The 19,412-nt window shown below is 48.6% G+C and overlaps 1 protein-coding gene across 5 annotated transcripts in view; it reads right to left on the bottom strand.

Annotated features, from left to right (window-relative positions):
* Positions 1-19,412, bottom strand: part of cfap43 (cilia and flagella associated protein 43) — a 188,756-nt gene that overhangs the window by 92,065 nt on the left and 77,279 nt on the right. For all 5 annotated transcript variants that reach the window (XM_070876376.1, XM_070876377.1, XM_070876375.1 and 2 more), the window contains 3 exons: positions 15,207-15,389; positions 8,900-8,977; positions 6,990-7,115 (listed from right to left, as the gene is read on the bottom strand). In XM_070876376.1, the coding sequence (XP_070732477.1) occupies positions 6,990-7,115; positions 8,900-8,977; positions 15,207-15,389 (387 nt within the window). The remainder of the gene's footprint in view (positions 1-6,989; positions 7,116-8,899; positions 8,978-15,206; positions 15,390-19,412) is intronic.

Consider the following 19,412-nt stretch of genomic DNA (forward strand, 5'->3'; position numbering starts at 1 on the left):
GCAGTGCAAGCCTGGTGGTAACACACAATGGATCACAGAACCGCCTACCACTCTGGATTGTTCCGGGAAATGGCCCCGCGCTTTTGGGAAGGAGCTGGCTAGCTGAGATGAACTGGAAATGGGGAGATGTGCACGCCATTTCGTCTGTGGAGCGAAGTTCATGCTTGCAGGTCCCACAAAAATTTAGGTCACTGTTTCAACCCGGTGTCGGAACGTTCAAGTGCACCAAAGTAGTGATACACATCACCCCGGATGCCAGACTAGTGCACCACAAAGCCAGAGCGGTGCCGTATATGATGCGTGAGAAAATTGAGAGTGAATTGGACAGGCTGCTCAGAGAGGGCATAATTTCGCCCGTTGAATTCAGTGACTGGGCAAGTCCCATCATTCCTGTCCTTAAAGCGGATGGCTCGGTCAGGATCTGCAGCGACTACAAAGCCACCATCAACCGAGTGTCGCTGCAGAACCAATACCCGCTCCCGAGAGCGGAGGACTTTTTGCCACGTTGGCAGATGGCAAGCTGTTCACTAAGTTGGACCTCACTTCGGCCTACATGACTCAGGAACTGGCTGAAGAAGCCAAACTTCTGACCACCATCACGACGCACAAGGAACTATTCATCTACAACAGGTGTCCGTTTGGCATTCGTTCAGCGGCTGCAATCTTCCAGAGGAACATGGAAAGCTTGCTCAAATCCATTTCCGGCACAATCATATTCCAAGACGATATCCTAATAACGGGTCGAGACACCGAGGAACGCCTCCACAACCTGGAGAAGGTGCTACGCCGACTGGACCGGGTAGGCCTGCGGCTGAAATAGGCCAAGTGTGTGTTTTTGGCCCCAGAGGTCGAGTTTTTGGGCAGGAGGGCAGACCCAAACCTGGCCTACCGAATCCAAAACGGAGGCGATCCGTCGTACGCCCCGGCCCGGCAACACATTGCGATCGTTCCTGGGAATTTTGAACTACTTCGGGAACTTCCTGCCTAACTTAAGCACATTGTTGGAGCTGTTACATGTGCTCCTGCGTAAAGGTTGTGACTGGTTTTGGGAGAACTGTCAGGAACGGGCTTTCAACAGGGCGTGGAACCTGCTTTGTTCTAACAAACTGTTGACTTTGTATGATCCCTGTAAAAAACTAGTTTTAACATGCGATGCATCATCATACGGGGTTGGGTGTGTGTTGCAGCAGGGAAATGACGACGGCCGACTCCAACCGGTGGCTTATGCCTCCAGGTCGCTCTCGCAGGCAGAGCGTGGGTATGGCATGGTTGAAAAGAAAGCACTCGCTTGCGTTTACGGTGTCAAAAAGATGCACTAGTATCTTTTCGGCAGACCGTTCGAGTTAGAAACGGATCACAAGCCGTTAACATCCCTGTTGTCCGACAGCAAGGCTGTCAATGCCAATGCGTCAGCTCGCTTACGGCACCAGCCAGGCACTGAAAATTGCGCTGACGCGCTTATCAGGCTTCCACTGGCCACCACCGAGGGGGCAGCGGAGCAAAGCGCTGAGATGGTCATGGCTGTTGAGGCTTTTGACATCGCAGGCTCCCCCATCACAGCCCGCCAGATCAAACACTGGACCAACAGGGACCCTCTTCCTATCCATGATAAAGAAATGTGTCCTGACTGGGGATTGGGCGCTCGCACACAGTGCGTGCCCCGAGGAGGTCAGACCGTTTCAGAGACGGATGGATGAACTCTCCATCCAAGCCGACTGCTTACTATGGGGCAGCCAGGTAGTCATGCCCCAGAAAGGAAGGGAAGCATTCATCAGGGAACTCCACAGCGAGCACCCTGGCATTGTGCTAATGAAGGCCAATTTCCCCAGTTCACATGTATGGTGGCCGGGGATTGACTCAGACCTGGAACACTGGGTTCGCAGGTGCACGACATGTGCCCAGCTGGGTAATGCCCCCAGGGAGGCCCCGCTCAGCCCGTGGCCCTGGCCCACCAGGACATGGTCACGCATCCACCTGGACTATGCGGGGCCATTCATGGAAAAAATGTTCTTGATTGTAGTCGATGCATACTCGAAATGGATCGAGTGCATCATATTAAACTCGTGCAAGACATCCATCACCGTGGAGTCTGCGCACGGTTTTCGCGACCCACGGCTTGCCGGACATTCTGGTCAGCGACAATGGCCCGTGTTTCACCAGCCGAATTCCAGGAGTTTATGTCGGGTAAACACGTCCGGATGGCACCGTTCAAGCCGGCTTCCAATGGCTAGGCAGAATGTGCGGTCCAAGTCATAAAACAAGGCATGCTCTGTATCCAGGGCCCCGCTCTTCAGTACCGCCTATCGCGCCTCCTGCTGGCCTATAGGTCCCGCCCGCACTCGCTCACGGGAGTCCCGCCAGCGGAACTCCTCATGAAACGCACGTTCAAAATGCGGCTGTCCCTCATTCACCCAGCCCTGGAAGACATTGTTGAGGGCAAGCAGCAGTCCCAAACCGAGAGCCATGATCGAAACTCAAGGGGGAGGTGTATAGAAATGGATGACCCGGTATTTGTGCTTAACCATGCACTAGGACCCAAGTGGCTTGAGGGCACCGTAATTGGTAAAGAGGGAAATAGGGTCATAGTGGTCAGACTAAACAATGGGCAGATATGCCGCAAACATCTGGACCAGGTAAAGAAAAGGTTCAGCATGGACACTGAGGAACCTGAAAGAGACCATGGGATGTCAACCGCACCACTGCCAGCGAACGAGCAACAAGGACATTCAATAGCATGCACAGTCCCTGCGACCAGCCCGGAACCAACTCAGGCAACAGAGACACAGGCCACGGCTCAACCACCAGAGCCACAACTGCGGTGCTCCACGAGAGAGTGTCGACCGCCTGAAAGACTCAATCTTTGACCCAAAGACATTGGCGGGGGGAGGGCGGAGGTGATGTCATGTTTGTAACCTCCACATAACTGTAACCAATATGTAACAACACTGTACACTGTATACAACTGTGAAATATACACCTTGACCACAGGGGGTGAATTTGTGGGATACACTCCTTACCTGGTCAGCCAGGTACTTAAAGGGAGGTTCCACGCAGGCTCAGCACTCCTTAGTCCAGGGAATAAAGGTGCAGGTCATGAGTGACCTTGTCTGCAGTATATGCCTCGTGTGAATATGTTCCGGAGTTGAGAACTCTTCAGGATTGGTTTCAGATTAGCAATCTGGAGTTCAAATTTCATCATGGCAAGATGTGAAATTTAATTCAATAAATCTGGTCATTTACGGGCTGGCACCAGAAAAGCGACCATGAAAACAGCTGGAAAACCCAACTGGTTCACTAGTGTCCTTGCCGCCCCTATCTGGTCTGGTCTACAAGTGACTCCAATCCCATGCTATGTGCTTGACTCTTCATGCCCTCAGGCAAATGGGATGGGCAATAAATGCAGCTTTGCCAAAGCCAAAGAGAACTTAAACAACCAAATACATCCAACTCTAAGAGAATGCCCCATCAATACAACCCAATCCACTGACCCATGCCTTCAAACATTCCCCATCGGTACAACCTAATCCACTGACCCATGCCTTCAAACATTCCCCATCGGTACAACCCAATCTACTGACCCATGCCTTCAAACATTCCCCATCGGTACAACCCAATCCACTGAACCATGCCTTCAAACATTCCCCATCCGTACAACCCAATCCACTGACCCATGCCTTCAAACATTCCCCATCCGTACAACCATCTCACAACTGAACACACCCAACTTATGTAATTGGACATATCTGCCTCATACACTCGGACACACCAGACACACTAAACACATAACTGGATTCCCATGTAGACAGACACACCCAGCAAAGACAAAGACAGCACAAGTCCTTCAACTTAGCGCTTAACTCACCGATACTGATTTAACTTTCTCTACAGTGGATACTTTGCTGAGTTTCACAAAATGTCAGTGAGACCAAAGGATTGAGCAGTAATCACTACTCACGCTACTCTTACCAACACCATTCACAAATAATGCAGCTTTAAATATTTCAAAAAAGTAATTCCCTGTTAGACAGAAAATGCACATTGAGGATCCAGTGGATCAAAAACTGTTTCACAAGGCACCAAACACACAGCTCACACTCACACGACTCACACCTCACACTCAACACGGCTCACACGCAACACGACAACGTGAGGAGGATGCTAAACAGGGGTTGGGAAAGATTAGGAGAATCAGGGACAGAAGGCAGAGTCAAGAGATAGGCTTTGAAAAGGCCACAAATGAGGGCAGTTTATGAGATAACCCATTGCTATCCAGGCAGCCTGTCAGGATTCAAGTTGAAAACATGTTGAACAGGACGGCCTCTTGCTGCGGGAACCAAGGTTATTAACCCGTCACACACTGTTATCAGTAACAAGGATAGAAACATAGAAACATAGAAAATAGGTGCAGGAGTAGGCCATTCAGCCCTTCTAGCCTGCACCGCCATTCAATGAGTTCATGGCTGAACATGCAACTTCAGTACCCCCTTCCTGCTTTCTCGCCATACCCCTGATCCCCCTAGTAGTAAGGACTTCATCTAACTCCCTTTTGAATATATTTAGTGAATTGGCCTCAACAACTTTCTGTGGTAGAGAATTCCACAGGTTCACCACTCTCTGGGTGAAGAAGTTTCTCCTCATCTCGGTCCTAAATGGCTTCCCCCTTATCCTTAGACTGTGACCCCTGGTTCTGGACTTCCCCGACATTGGGAACATTCTTCCTGCATCTAACCTATCTAAACCCATCAGAATTTTAAACGTTTCTATGAGGTCCCCTCTCATTCTTCTGAACTCCAGTGAATACAAGCCCAGTTGATCCAGTCTTTCTTGATAGGTCAGTCCCACCATCCCGGGAATCAGTCTGGTGAATCTTCGCTGCACTCCCTCAATAGCAAGAATGTCCTTCCTCAAGTTAGGAGACCAAAACTGTACACAATACTCCAGGTGTGCCCTCACCAAGGCCCTGTACAACTGTAGCAACACCTCCCTGCCCCTGTACTCAAATCCCCTCGCTATGAAGGCCAACATGCCATTTGCTTTCTTAACTGCCAGCTGTACCTGCATGCCAACCTTCAATGACTGATGTACCATTTACACCCAGGCTTCGTTGCACCTCCCCTTTTCCTAATCTGTCACCATTCAGATAATAGTCTGTCTCTCTGTTTTTAACCACCAAAGTGGATAACCTCACATTTATCCACATTATACTTCATCTGCCATGCATTTGCCCACTCACCAAACCTATCCAAGTCACTCTGCAGCCTCATAGCATCCTCCTCGCAGCTCACACTGCCACCCAACTTAGTGTCATCCGCAAATTTGGAGATACTACATTTAATCCCCTCGTCTAAATCATTAATGTACAATGTAAACAGCTGGGGCCCCAGCACAGAACCTTGCGGTACCCCACTAGTCACTGCCTGCCATTCTGAAAAGTACCCATTTACTCCTACTCTTTGCTTCCTGTCTGACAACCAGTTCTCAATCCACGTCAGCACACTACCCCCAATCCCATGTGCTTTCACTTTGCACATTAATCTCTTGTGTGGGACCTTGTCGAAAGCCTTCTGAAAGTCCAAATATACCACATCAACTGGTTCTCCCTTGTCCAGTTTACTGGAAACATCCTCAAAAAATTCCAGAAGATTTGTCAAGCATGATTTCCCGTTCACAAATCCATGCTGACTTGGACCTATCATGTCACCTTTTTCCAAATGCGCTGCTATGACATCCTTAATAATTGATTCCATCATTTTACCCACTACTGAGGTCAGGCTGACCGGTCTATAATTCCCTGTTTTCTCTCTCCATCCTTTTTTAAAAAGTGGGGTTACATTGGCTACCCTCCACTCGATAGGAACTGATCCAGTCAATGGAATGTTGGAAAATGATTGTCAATGCATCCGCTATTTCCAAGGCCACCTCCTTAAGTACTCTGGGATGCAGTCCATCAGGCCCTGGGGATTTATCGGCCTTCAATCCTATCAATTTCCCCAACACAATTTTCTGACTAATAAGGATTTCCCTCAGTTCCTCCTCCTTACTAGACCCTCTGACCCCTTTTATATCCGGAAGGTTGTTTGTGTCCTCCTTAGTGAATACTGAACCAAAGTACTTGTTCAATTGGTCTGCCATTTCTTTGTTCCCAGTTATGACTTCCCCTGATTCTGACTGCAGGGGACCTACGTTTGTCTTTACTAACCTTTTTCTCTTTACATATCTATAGAAACTTTTGCAATCCGCCTTAATGTTCCCTGCTTCTTCTTGTACTCCATTTTCCCTGCCCTAATCAAACCCTTTGTCCTCCTCTGCTGAGTTCTAAATTTCACCCAGTCCCCGGGTTTGCTGCTATTTCTGGCCAATTTGTATGCCACTTCCTTGGCTTTAATACTATCCCTGATTTCCCTTGATAGCCACGGTTGAGCCACCTTCCCTTTTTTATTTTTACGCCAGACAGGAATGTACAATTGTTGTAGTTCATCCATGCGGTCTCTAAATGTCTGCCATTGCCCATCCACAGTCAACCCCTTAAGTATCATTCGCCAATCTATCCTAGCCAATTCACGCCTCATAGCTTCAAAGTTACCCTTCTTTAAGTTCTGGACCATGGTCTCTGAATTAACTGTTTCATTCTCCATCCTAATGCAGAATTCCACCATATTATGGTCACTCTTCCCCAAGGGGCCTCGCACAATGAGATTGCTAATTAATCCTCTCTCATTACACAACACCCAGTCTAAGATGGCCTCCCCCCCTAGTTGGTTCCTCGACATATTGGTCTCGAAAACCATCCCTTATGCACTCCAGGAAATCCTCCTCCACCGTATTGCTTCCAGTTTGGCTAGCCCAATCTATGTGCATATTAAAGTCACCCATTATTCAATAATCGAATTCTGTAAAAAAAAAAAATGATTTGACCATCCCCATTGGGTGGTGTTACAGGAAACCCCTGTACTCTAAAGCCTGAGTGTTGTTCACAGTCTGAGACGCACCTTGGCCACTTTCTCCTCTCCCTCAGCATGCAGCCTCTTCTGTTCCTTCAGATCGAGGTTAAACTCGTACTGATCTAATCGCTCAATCTCAGGCACGCTCTCATTTTCAATCATCATCTTCTTGATCTAGGGGAAATGAAGCGGGTAGAATTAACTGGGAAAGATGTTCAGCTCGGCACTCCCCCCCTGGCCTGCTCTTTAAGGTAGTCTTGGTTCCTGATTGCGATTGGCGAGTCAGTTTCCATGGCTTCCGGTTGAAAGAGCTAGGTTAATAGTCAGGCTCTGTGGACTGATCCCCAGTGACACACCGTGCCTGGAAATGGGAACTCATCTTGGATCCAGCTGCAAGTTGGCTGCTCCAAGTGGACTATTGACAGGCCCCTCCGACAAATTGCTCATGTAACTGAGGGCAGAGGCTCCAGCACTGAATCTGTATATGGGCAGCAACTGGCTCTCAGACTGTGCCCAGCGACTGTGCCCAGGCAGCGACTGGCTCTCAGAGGGCTGGTGAGAGGCTGGAGGGAAGGACTTTGTAACAGTGTAAAAAAACTCAACCTGAGATACTGGCAATAAATCCAAGAAATCTGTAACGAGCCGAGATTCCTGAGTGATCTACCCAAATCGTGATGTGAAAGTACATCTCTTTAAGGCCTATTGCTGGCCAAAGCAATTATAATATTTGTAGCAATATGACCATATTGAACTTGTTTTATTCTAGGACGCAAGTTTACCCTAGGTAAACTTGAGGTCATCCAAAATTTGGCAGCCCGTGTCCTAACTCGCACCAAGTCCCGCTTACCCATCAACCCTGTGCTCGCTGACCTACATTGGCTTCCAGTTAAGCAAAGCCACAATTTCAAAATTATCATCCTTGTTTACAAGTCCCTCCTTGGCCTCACCCCTATCTCTGTAATCTCCTCCAGTCCCACAACCCCCCCCCCCCCCCGAGATGTCTGCACTCCACTAATTCTGCCCTCTTGAGCATCCCTGATTATAATCGCTCAACCATTGGTGGCCGAGCCTTCAGCTGCCTGGGCCCTAAGCTCTGGAACTTCCTCCCTAAACCTCTCCGCCTCTCGTTCCTCCTTTAAGATGCTGCTTAAAACCTACTTCTTTGACATCTGCCATAATTTCTTCTTGTGTCAAATTAATTTGTTTTGTCTTATAACACTGCCTTGGGACATTTTACAACATTATTGTTGTTGTTGTTATAGGAAACTGTTCCACATGGAGGTCTAGGATTGAGGGATAGCCTCTGGATGTTTGGGAAACCACGGTGACAGGAATAAAAGGAACTTGTTGGAAAATGGGGCAGAAACAGCTTGCACCTTGGCCCTGCTCCTTGGGGAAGGGTGGGAGAGGGGGGCCTCCATGGGTGCGTCTACAGCTCGCCCTCCCCCCATCTCAAAGGGCAGTGTCTGGGGGATTTCCTAGAAGTCCACCGTTACAGCGTTACCTTGAGTGGATCCTATGCATGTTTAGTATAGTTGTCTAGTAAAAGGTTGTGGCCCATACCGAGCCTTCGGGCGCCAATCCCTGCTCCTTGGTTTGGTGGGGGCCATGCCAGTTGAGCTGCGCGAGAACCATTGAGGCCCCAGGTAATCGACCCTTAAGCTGCCGGGATTATGGCTCCTATTTGGAGCCACAGAGCTGGGCCTGCTACTGGGGTTAGCTTTAGGAGGACTGTGGGAAGACTGGGTACCCCTAGCCCATCCTTCGACAGGCCAATCAGGGCAAGCGTTCTTAATTCCCGGAATTGGGGAGGGGGCCGGCTGTGGATTCTGTGCCACCTGGCTTTGTGGAATTTCAGGCCCCAGAGTAAATCCAAGCAGCTTCTGTTGATATGAAATACAAAGAGGAAAACGTTCGCGGCTCAGACAGAGCTTCCAGTTGATGTGCAGGCTGCTCACTGTTCCACGGAGCTTTTTGATTCCTTTTCTCAGCTTAGCCGTGGCTTCTGCATTCTTGTGATTGTCCTTCTCGATTGCCTGGAAAAACACGAAGTTCAACAATCACATTCTCATCCATTCCCAATCACCCCCAAGAACCTCACACTGAGAGCTCGCGCAGTGTCCAGGGCTTTCCACCATCTACAAGACACAAGTCAGGAGTGTGATGGAATACTCTCCACTTGCCTGGATGAGTGCAGCTCCAACAACACTCAAGAAGGTCTAGACCATCCAGGACAAAGCAGCTCGCTTGATCGGCATCCCATCCACCACCTTCAACATTCACTCCCTCCACCACCGGCGCACCGTGACTGCAGTGTGTACCATCTACAAGATGCACTGCAGCAACTCGCCAAGGCTTCTTCGGCAGCACTTCCCAAACCTGCAACCTGTACCACCTAGAAGGACAAGGGCAGCAGGCGCAGGGGAACACCACCACCTCCAAGTTCCCCTCCAAGTCACACACCATCCTGAATTGGAAATATATTACCCTTCCTTTATGATCGCTGGGTCAAAATCGTGGAACTACCTCCCTAACAGCACTATGGGAGCACCTTCACCACATGGACTGTAGCGGTTCAAGAAGGCGGCTCACCACCACCTTCTCAAGGGCAGTTAGGGACGGGCAATAAATGCTGGCCTTACCAGCGACGCCTACAAACCAGGAATGAATAAAGTAGAAATCCCGAGAATGCGAGTTCAAATCCCAGCAGGGCAGTTTGGGAATTTGAATTTCATTTATTTTTTAAATAAAAAGCTGGTCTCAGTAACAGTGACCATGAAGCTGTTGGATTGTCGTAAAACTTAACTGGTTCACTGAAATCCTTTTGGGAAGGAAACCTGCCATCCTTACCTGGTCTGAGCCTATATGTGTCTCCAGTCCCACAGCAATGTGGTTGACCCTTACCTGCCCTGTGAAATGGCCCAGTGCGCCCCTCGGTTTGTATCAGACTCAGTGCAAGGAGGGATGGACAATAAATGCTCGCCTCATCAGCAATGCCCACATCCCGAGAATTAATTAAAAAATGTTGTTAGCCCCAACTATCACATGAAGAAGCTTCTCCCTCTTTCTCTGCCCACTCTTGCCCCTTTGCTCCTGGGGTGGGTGGAATTCTTTAGGTGCCAATGGCCCTCACGTGAGAAGTTTTGGGATGTAAGAGCCGAGACAGGGAATGCTGGTGGGTTATTCGAGCACAGAGGCCAGGTTCACACGAGCACCTTTCTTGGACAGGCGACTGGATCGAGGCGAGGAGGCAGAACCTGGCTGTTGTTCCCCTGCCACACCATCCAGGCACCCAGACCAACAACAGCCACTGTAACAAGTAACCCAGCACCTGCCCGGCATTGGGCTGGAATCCAACTGCCCCATCCAACTCAGCTGTTCATTTATCCTTCTCCATATAATATATCCTGATTTGGGTTTTTTATAACACCCTCCCTTCGAAGGTTCTGCCGTATTGCTGGGAGTGCAGACCATCCTGATCACGTGAGCCTGCACCGTGAATGTTGCCGGCCTATTGGGCCATAGTGAGGCATCGCCTAGCTGTGCCAGTCCTGCCCTCGCGCATTGTCTGCAGACGCACACGTCCAGCCCAGTCCTACTATCATGTATGTACTTTTGGGATCACTAGCCACTAGATGTTGGAGGCCATTGGGCTGCATGCACATGTGTGCAGCCCAAGTATAAAAGGCCAGCCATTTTGTATATTAGTCACTTTGGGCCTTAATAAAGCAGAGCCAAGGTCATACCTCTTGCAGTTAAACAGTACTCAGTCCAACAGTTATTGCATATACAACACTGGGCGACAAGGTAACAAGAACTTTGCATGCAAAAATGAGCACAATTGGATTGTTGGAGCGATTTGTGGAAGGAGAAGATTGGGCAGACTTTGTGAGCTGTTTAAGCCAGTTTTTCATGGCCAACAAAATGGAGGAGGTCAGCGTCGCAGATCAGCGCCGGGCGGTGTTCTTCACGGTTTGCGGTCCAAAAATTTATGGTCTGATAAAGAATCTACTCCTGCCTGCGAGTCCAACAGAGAAAACGTATAAAGAATTGTATACACTGGTACAGGACCACCTTAAGCCAAACGAAGGCATCATCATCTCGAGATACAGATTTTATAAGCACGTTCGCTCAGAGGGCCAGAATGCGGCGGAATTTGTTGCCGACCTGAGACGTCTAGCGGGACCGTGTAAGTTCGGGGCTGTGTTGGCAGACATGCTGTGGGACTTCTTTGTAATCAGCATCAACCACGAGGTGATCCTGCGTAAACTACTGGCGGTGGAGACGTTGGATTTGAACAGGGCCGTCACGAACGCTCAGTCATGCATGACAACAGATAGAAGTCTAAAGCAGATATCAGTGAAAAAAAAAAAAATCGAAACTCGGCAAGTACTGTAAATGTGATTGATTCGGCGTTCGGCAGAGCGGCACATGGCAAGGCCTACCCGACTGCGTACGCTAAACCTGTGGCTGCCCAAAGTCCGCCAGCAGGAATGCATCCGATTTCTCCGTGTTGGCATTGTGGGGGAAATCACCGGCACCAGCAGTGCCGATTTAAGCAATATAGTTGCAAAGGCTGTCTGAGAGTGGGGCATCGCAAGTGTCCGCAGATGAGCAAGTGTGCTGTGGCACACCACATGGAGGATGATGGTCAGACTAATGCAGATCCGGATATGCAATCAGAGATACCAGAGGAGGAAGTGTATGGACTGTACTCGTTCTAACTAAGAGCAAACCGATAATGATCAACGTTAAATTTAATGGGGTGCCAGTTGCGATGGAACTGGATACGGGGGCGAGTCAATTGATAATGAGCCAGAGGGCATTCGACAAGCTGTGGGATACTAAGGCTGTGAGGCCCAGGCTGAGTCCAGTCAATGCCAAGTTGCGCACATATATCAAAGAACTCATAACGGTGATTGGCAGTGCCACAATTAAAGTATTGTATGACGGTGCAGTTCATGGGTTAACGCTATGGATTGTCCCAGGCAATGGACCAACGCTGTTTGGCAGGAACTGGCTTGAAAAAGTCAGATGCGACTGGAACGACATCAAGGCATTGTCGTCGTCGTCGGAAGATACATGTGCCCAAGTACTGAGCAAGTTCCTCTTGCTGTTCGAACCAGGCATCGGCAACTTCACAGGAGCCAAGGTGCAGATTCACATGGACTCGGGTGCAAGACCTGTCCATCATAAAGCTTGAGCAGTTCTGTATATGATGAGGGAAAAGGTCGAAATCGGACTGAACAGCGTGATGGGATTATATCACCGGTTGAATTTAATGAATGGGCCAGCCCCATTGTTCCTGAGTTGAAAAGTGATGGCACAGTCAGAATCTTGGAGACTACAAGGCTATGATCAACAGGGTTTCGAAACAGGATCAGTACCCGTTACCGAAGGCTGATGATTTGTTTGCAACGCTAGCGGAGGGTGAAGTCATTCACCAAACTATACTTGTTGGCCTACATGACACAGGAACTGGTCGAGCATTAACACGCATAAAGGACTGTTTATTTATCACAGGTACCCTTTTGGAATTCGCTCGGCTGCAGCCATATTTCAGAGGAACACGGAGTGTCTACTGAAGTCCGTTCCCAGAACCGTCGTGTTGCAAGATGACATCCTGATCACAGGTCGTGACTCCGAGGGACATCTGAACAACCTGGAAAAGGTTCTACATCGTCTGGACAAAGTGGGACTCAGACTGAAACGCTCGAAGTGCGTCTTCATGGCACCAGAGGTCGAATTCCTGGGGAGGAAAATTGCTGCTGACGGCAGCAGGCCCACAGACGTGAAAACCAAGGCCATCAAGAATGCACCCAAGCCGCAGACTGTGACGAAGCTGCATTCGTTCCTGGGTCTACTCAACTACTTTGGTAATTTCCTACCTAAATTGAGCACCTTATTAGAACCACTGCACATGCCGCTAAGAAAATGCGACAACTGGGTGTGGGGTTCGTCTCAAGACAGAGCTTTTGAGAAAGCTACTAATCTGCTTTGCTCTAACAAGCTGCTGGTACATTATGACCCATGTAAACATTTAGTATTGGCCTGTGATGCTTTGTCATATGGAATTGGTTGCGTACTCCAACAAGCTAATGAGTCGAGTAAACTTCACCAGTCACGTTTGCTTCAAAAGGTTTGTCTAAAGCGGAAAGCATGGTGGAGAAAGAAGCACTAGCCTGTGTGTATGGGGTTAAAAAGATGCATCAGTACCTGTTTGGTCTTCAGTTTGAACCGCCCATTTCACTGTTCTCTGAAAACAAAGGTATCAATACCAATGCTTCATCCCGCATCCAGAGGTGGGCGCTGATATTATCCGCTTATGATTATGTCATTCGCCATAGACCTGGCACTGAGAATTGTGCCAATGCTTTGAGCTGTCTGCCGTTGCCCACACCGGAGGTGGAAACGCCACAACTGGTGGACCTATTGTTAGTTATGGATGCTTTTGAGAGTGAAGGAACCTCTGTCACGGCTCAACAAGTTAAGACCTGGACCAGCCAGGACCCGATTTTATCGGTGGTGAAGAGTTGCATCCTCAAAGGTGATTGGTCTGCCATACCCAAGTAAATGTGCGAGGAGACCAAACCTTACATTCATCGCGAAGACGAACTGTCTATTCATTCGGATTGTATACTGTGGGGCAATCATGTTGTTATGCCCAAGAAAGGGAGAGAAAAATTTGTACGTGAGCTACATAGCACACATCCCGGCATTGTAATGATGAAAGCCATCACCAGGTCTCATGTAGGGTGGCCGGGAATTGACTCTCAGCTGGAATCATTCTGCATCAGTGCAACACTTGCATGGAGCTCAGCAAAGCACCAGCGGAATCGCCGCTGAGTCTGTGGTCATGGCTGTCGAAACAATGGTCCAGGATTCACATAGACTTTGCAGGTCCCTTCCTGGGGAAGATGTTTTTAGTTGTGGTGGATGCATATTTGAAGTGGATAGAGTGTATAATCACATCATCCAGCACATCCACAGCTACCATTGAGATTCTCAGTGTCATGTTCGCGACACATGGTCTGCCTGACATCGTTGTTAGCGATAATGGATCATGCTTCACCAGTCAGGAGTTTCAAGAGTTCATGAAACTCAATGGTATCAAACATGTAAGGTCAGCACCGTTCAAACCTGCATCCAATGGGCAAGCAGAACATGCTGTCTAAATCATAAACAGAGCATTAAACCAGTAACCCAAGGGTCACTGCAGACTCGCCTGTCATGCATTCTGCTTAGTTACAGGACAAGACCACACACGCTTAGCGGGGTCTCGCCTGCTGAACTAATGATTAAGAGAGGTCTTAAGACCAAGCTATCTCTTGTACACCCTGACTTGAATAATCATGTTGAATATAGAAGACAGTCAGCAAGGGTATCACAATCGCGCAGCTGTGTCACGCGATATTTCGGTAAATGATCTTGTATATGTTCTGAATTATGGTCAGGATCCCAAGTGGATCGCTGGTTCTGTCATGGCCAAGGAAGGCAACAGAGTATTTATTGTCAAGCTCAAAAATGGCCAAACATGCATGAAATATATGGATTAGACAAAGCTGCGGCACACAGACGAACCGGAACAGTCGGAGAAAGAGACAATCGACGACCAGCCAACCTACCCCCAGTCATCAGAGGACTCAGTGGTCATCAGTGAATCAGAACTTTTAATCACTGACATGTTCAATGAAAATGGACTTTCAATCCCTGACATGGCCAATGCCACTCCCACCAGGTCAGCCACCGAGCCACCAGTCACAACAGAATCTGAACACTCACCCAAGGCTGGAATGAACTAAGACAGTCAACCCGGGAGCGTAAAACACTGGACCATCTCAATTTGTAAAAGACCGTGTCAATATTTCAGAGGGAGGTATTGTCATGAATGTACTTTTGGTACACTAGCCACTAGATGGCGTTACTGTTGGAGGCCATTGGTGTGCAGCCCAAGTATAAAATGCCAGCCATTTTGTATATTAGTCACTTTGGGCCTTAATAAAGCAGAGCCAAGGTCATACCTCTTGGAGTTAAACAGTACTCAGTCTAACAGTTATTGCATACATAACACCTACCATCGAGGTTCCTGCTGCTCTCTGTCCCTGAATGGTGTGAATTGTCGCTGCCACTCTGGAAGAACATTCTAAAGCTTTTCTGAATATAGAATATTCATCTCATCCTTCTGCAATACCAACCCTACCATCTCCTGATTTCACCTGAACGGGTAGGCTTGACCTCAGTTTCACCTCTCGGCCAAGGACTTACTTCTGCCATCTTCATTTCCAGCCAGGTCGGTTCCAGGATTGTTTTTGGGGATCTCCTGGAATCCATCTTGCCCCACGAACTCCTGACAGAGCTGATGGAGCTTTGGGAGCTGTGGGAGTTGATGGAGACACCAGAGCGTGTGGCAGTGCCGGATATGATGTTGGAATCATCGCCTGTAGTATCCTAAAGATCCAATGAAAGGGAAAAGGTTTAGAAGCTCTTCCATCCAAGTGAGCCATTCCCAGCAGCAGCTGGTGCATTTATAAACAGCACTCCATTCATGTTCTGAAGCAAAATCAGTGAATAAAATACTGACTATCTGGACATTTACCTTGTTGTTGTTTGTGGGAGCTTGCTGTGCGCAAATTGACTGCCGCGTTTCCCACATTATGTCAGTGATTACACTTCAAAAGTATTTTATTTGCCGTAAAGTGCTTAGGGAGGTCCGGAGGTTGTAAAAGGCGCAGTGGAAATGCTTCCATATGCTTTCTTTCAGGACTTTTCAAAGGCCTTTACAGCCATTGAACAGCAAATGGATGAATTAGTAATTAATCTATTTTAGTTGCTGGTGTTGGTTGCAAGATCATTGACCAAGGCACCATTTTCTCCTCTCCAAATAGTGCCAGGGGATCTTTAACATCTACCTGAAGATGGATAGTCTCGGGCAGCTGATAGCGTGGAGGAGTTGTCCCCGTGGGCCAGGCACTTTACATTTGCTCGTGATGGGGTTTGAGTGGGAGCCGAGCTCAGGACAGGTGGGGTGGGGGTAGCCCGGTGGGGGGAACCGGGGGTCGGTTTGACACTGCGCCATCAACTTCAATGGAAAATAGATGGGGACGCGGAGTGAGAAGGCCTGTGGATGTGCACTGCTGATGAAAACCAATATCACCCCAGATCGAGCCATTTTCAGGACTTTCAAATTTTGTCAAAGTCCCACAGGAAATGACTCGTAATGGGGGCGGTCTTTAGACTGAAAATAGGTTGGATGGGGACCCCCGCCGCTGTCAATCAGCAGTGGAGTCGTGGTGACATCATAGCGCACGTGCGTTACCAAGCTCTTTCCCCACCATTAAGGGGGGAGAGAATCAATCATTTTTTAATCATTGGCTTCAGGGAGGGTTTCGACCGCGCCAGCGGCCTGGCACCCAAGAGGGGGTGCCAGGCTGTCCATTGGCAGCCCAGTCGAACCCCGGGGCAGTATTTTGCCGGCCAATCAGCAAGTCGGCCAGCAAAAATGTTTCCATTGCGGCCACGGCAGTGGGCCCTCCCCTTTAAGGGCCGTCGTGCTGCTGGGCTGCACTCAGTGCGGAGATGGTGCAATGGCAGAGAAACCTGTCGGGGGCACCATGTTCCCGGGGGCACTCAGTGCGGAGATGGGGCAATGGCAGAGAAACCTGTTGGGGGCACCGCGCGATGAGGGATCGACGAGTTCAGCTCAATATCGGGAGGTAAGTATCACTCGGGCAGGGTGGAGTCCAGTTCGAAAAGTCCCTGACCTGAATTTAGGTCGGGTCAGCCAGTTGACCCCAAAGCGGCGACCATTCGATTTTTAAGAATGGCCGCTGAAAATTGAAATTGACAGGTCTCTTTGAGACCCTGAATTTCAGCCCCCTGGTGTCCCCCAAGGATCTATCCTTGGCCCCCTCCTATTTCTCATCTATATGCTGCCTCTTGGCGATATCATCCGAAAACACAGCATCAGTTTCCACATGTACGCTGATGACACCCAGCTCTACCACACTACCACTTCTCTCGACCCCTGCACGGTTTCAAATTGTCAGCCTGCTTGTCCGACATCCAGTTCTGGAGGAGCAGAAATTTCAACCAATTAAATATTGGGAAGACCAAAGCCAGTCTTTGGTCCTCATCACAAACAGCATTCTCTCACGACCGACAATCATCCCCCTCTCTGGCCACTGTCTCAGGCTGAACCAGACTCAACCTATTTGACCCCGACATAAGGATATTGGGTCGGAAGCTTATGGCCAAGAAGGGAAATTAAGGATAGTGTTAAAGCTAAGGAAGAGGCATATAATTTGGCTAGAAAAAGCAACAAACCTGAGGACTGGGAGAAATTTAGAATTCAACAGAGGAAGACTAAGGGTTTAATTAAGAGGGGGAAAATAGAGTATGAGAGGAAGCTTGCAGGGAACATAAAAACTGACTGCAAAAGCTTCTATAAATACGTGAAGACAAACTTAGGACCCTTGCAGTCGGATTCAGGTGAAGTTATAATGGGGAACAAAGAAATGGCAGACCAATTGAACAAATACTTCGGTTCTGTCTTCACGAAGGAAGGCACAAATAATCTTCCGATTGTTCTCTGGGACAGTAGGTCGAGTGAGAAGGAGGAACTGAAGGATATCCTTATTAGGCGGGAAATTGTGTTCGGGAAATTGATGGCATTGAAGGCCGATAAATCCCTGGGGCCTGATAGTCTGCATCCCAGAATACTTAAGGAAGTGGCCCTAGAAATAGTGGATGCATTGGTGATCATTTTCCAACAGTCTATTGACTTTGGATCAGTTCCTATGGACTGGAGGGTAGCTAATGTAACACCACTTTTTTAAAAAGGAGGGAGAGAGAAAACGGATAATTATAGACCGGTTAGCCTGACAGCAGTAGTGGGGCAAATTTGGAATCAATCGTTAAGGATGAAATAGCAGCACATTTGGAAAGCAGTGACAGGATCGGACCAAGTCAGCATGGATTATTTATGAACGGGAAATCATGCTTGACGAATCTTCTGGAATTTTCTGAGGATGGCTAAGGGAGAACCACTGTATGTGGTGTATTTGGACTTTCAAAAGGTTTTTGACAAGGTCCCGCACAAGAGATTGGTGTGCAAAATCAAAGCGCATGGTATTGGGGGTAATGTACTGACATGGATAGAGAACTGGTTGGCAGACAGGAAGCAGAGAGTCGGGATAAATGGGTCCTTTTCAGAATGGCAGGCAGTGACTAGTGGGGTGCCGCAGGGCTCAGTGCTGGAACCCCAGCTCTTTACAATATACATTAACGATTTAGATGAAACAATTGAGTGTAATATTTCCAAGTTTGCGGATGACACTAAACTGGGTGGTGGTGTGAGCTGTGAGGAGGACGCTAAGAGGCTGCAGAGTGACTTGGACAGGTTAGGTGAGTGGACAAATGCATGGCAGATGCAGTATAATGTGGATAAATGTGAGGTTATCCATTTTGGGGGCAAAAACACAAAGGCAGATTATCTGGATGGTGGCAGATTAGGAAAAGGGGAGGTGCAACGAGACCTAGGTGTCATTGTTCATCAGTCACTGAAAGTGGGCATGCAGGTACAGCAGGCAGTGAAGGCGGAAAATGGTATGGTGGCCTTCATAGCTAGGGGATTTGAGTATAGGAGCAGGAAGGTCTTACTGCAGTTGTACAGGGCCTTGGTGAGGCCTCCTAATCTGAGGAAGGATGTTCTTGCTATTGAGGAAGTGCAGCAAAGGTTCACCAGACTGATTCCAGGAATGGCTGGACTGTCATATGAGGAGAGACTGGATCAATTGGGCCTGTGTTCACTGGAGTTTAGAAGGATGAGAGGGGATTTCCTAGAAACGTATAAGATTCTGACGGGACTGGACAGGTTAGATGCGGGAAGAATGTTCCCGATGTTGGGGAAATTCAGAACCAGGGGACATAGTCTTAGGATAAGGGGTAGGCCAACTAGGACCGAGATGAGGAGAAACTTCTTCACTCAGGGAGTTGTTAACTTGTGGAATTCCCTGCCACAGAGAATTCTTGATGCCAGATCATTGGATATATTCAAGAGGGAGTTAGATATGGCCCTTACGGCTAAGGGGATCAAGGGGTTATGAAGAGAAAGCAGGAAAGGGTACTGAGGGAATGATCAGCCATGATCTTATTGAATGGCAGTGCAGACTCTAAGGGCCAAATGGCCTACTCCTGCACCTATTTTCTATGTTTCTGTGTTACTTCCACCTCCGTAACATCACCCATCTCCGCCCTTGCCTCAGCTCATCTGCTGCTGTAACCCTCATCCGTGCCTTTGTTACCTCCAAACTCCAACTATTCCAACGCTCTCCTGGCAGGACTCCTACCTTCAATCCTCCAGAAACTTCAGATCATCCAAACCTCTGCTGCCCATACCCTAACTCGCACTGAGTCCCATTCGCACATCACCCGCTGTGCACGCTGACTGACATTGGTTCCTGGTCCATTAAT

This window comes from Pristiophorus japonicus, chromosome 3, assembly GCF_044704955.1.
Source record: "Pristiophorus japonicus isolate sPriJap1 chromosome 3, sPriJap1.hap1, whole genome shotgun sequence".
NCBI classification, from domain to species: domain Eukaryota; kingdom Metazoa; phylum Chordata; class Chondrichthyes; family Pristiophoridae; genus Pristiophorus; species Pristiophorus japonicus.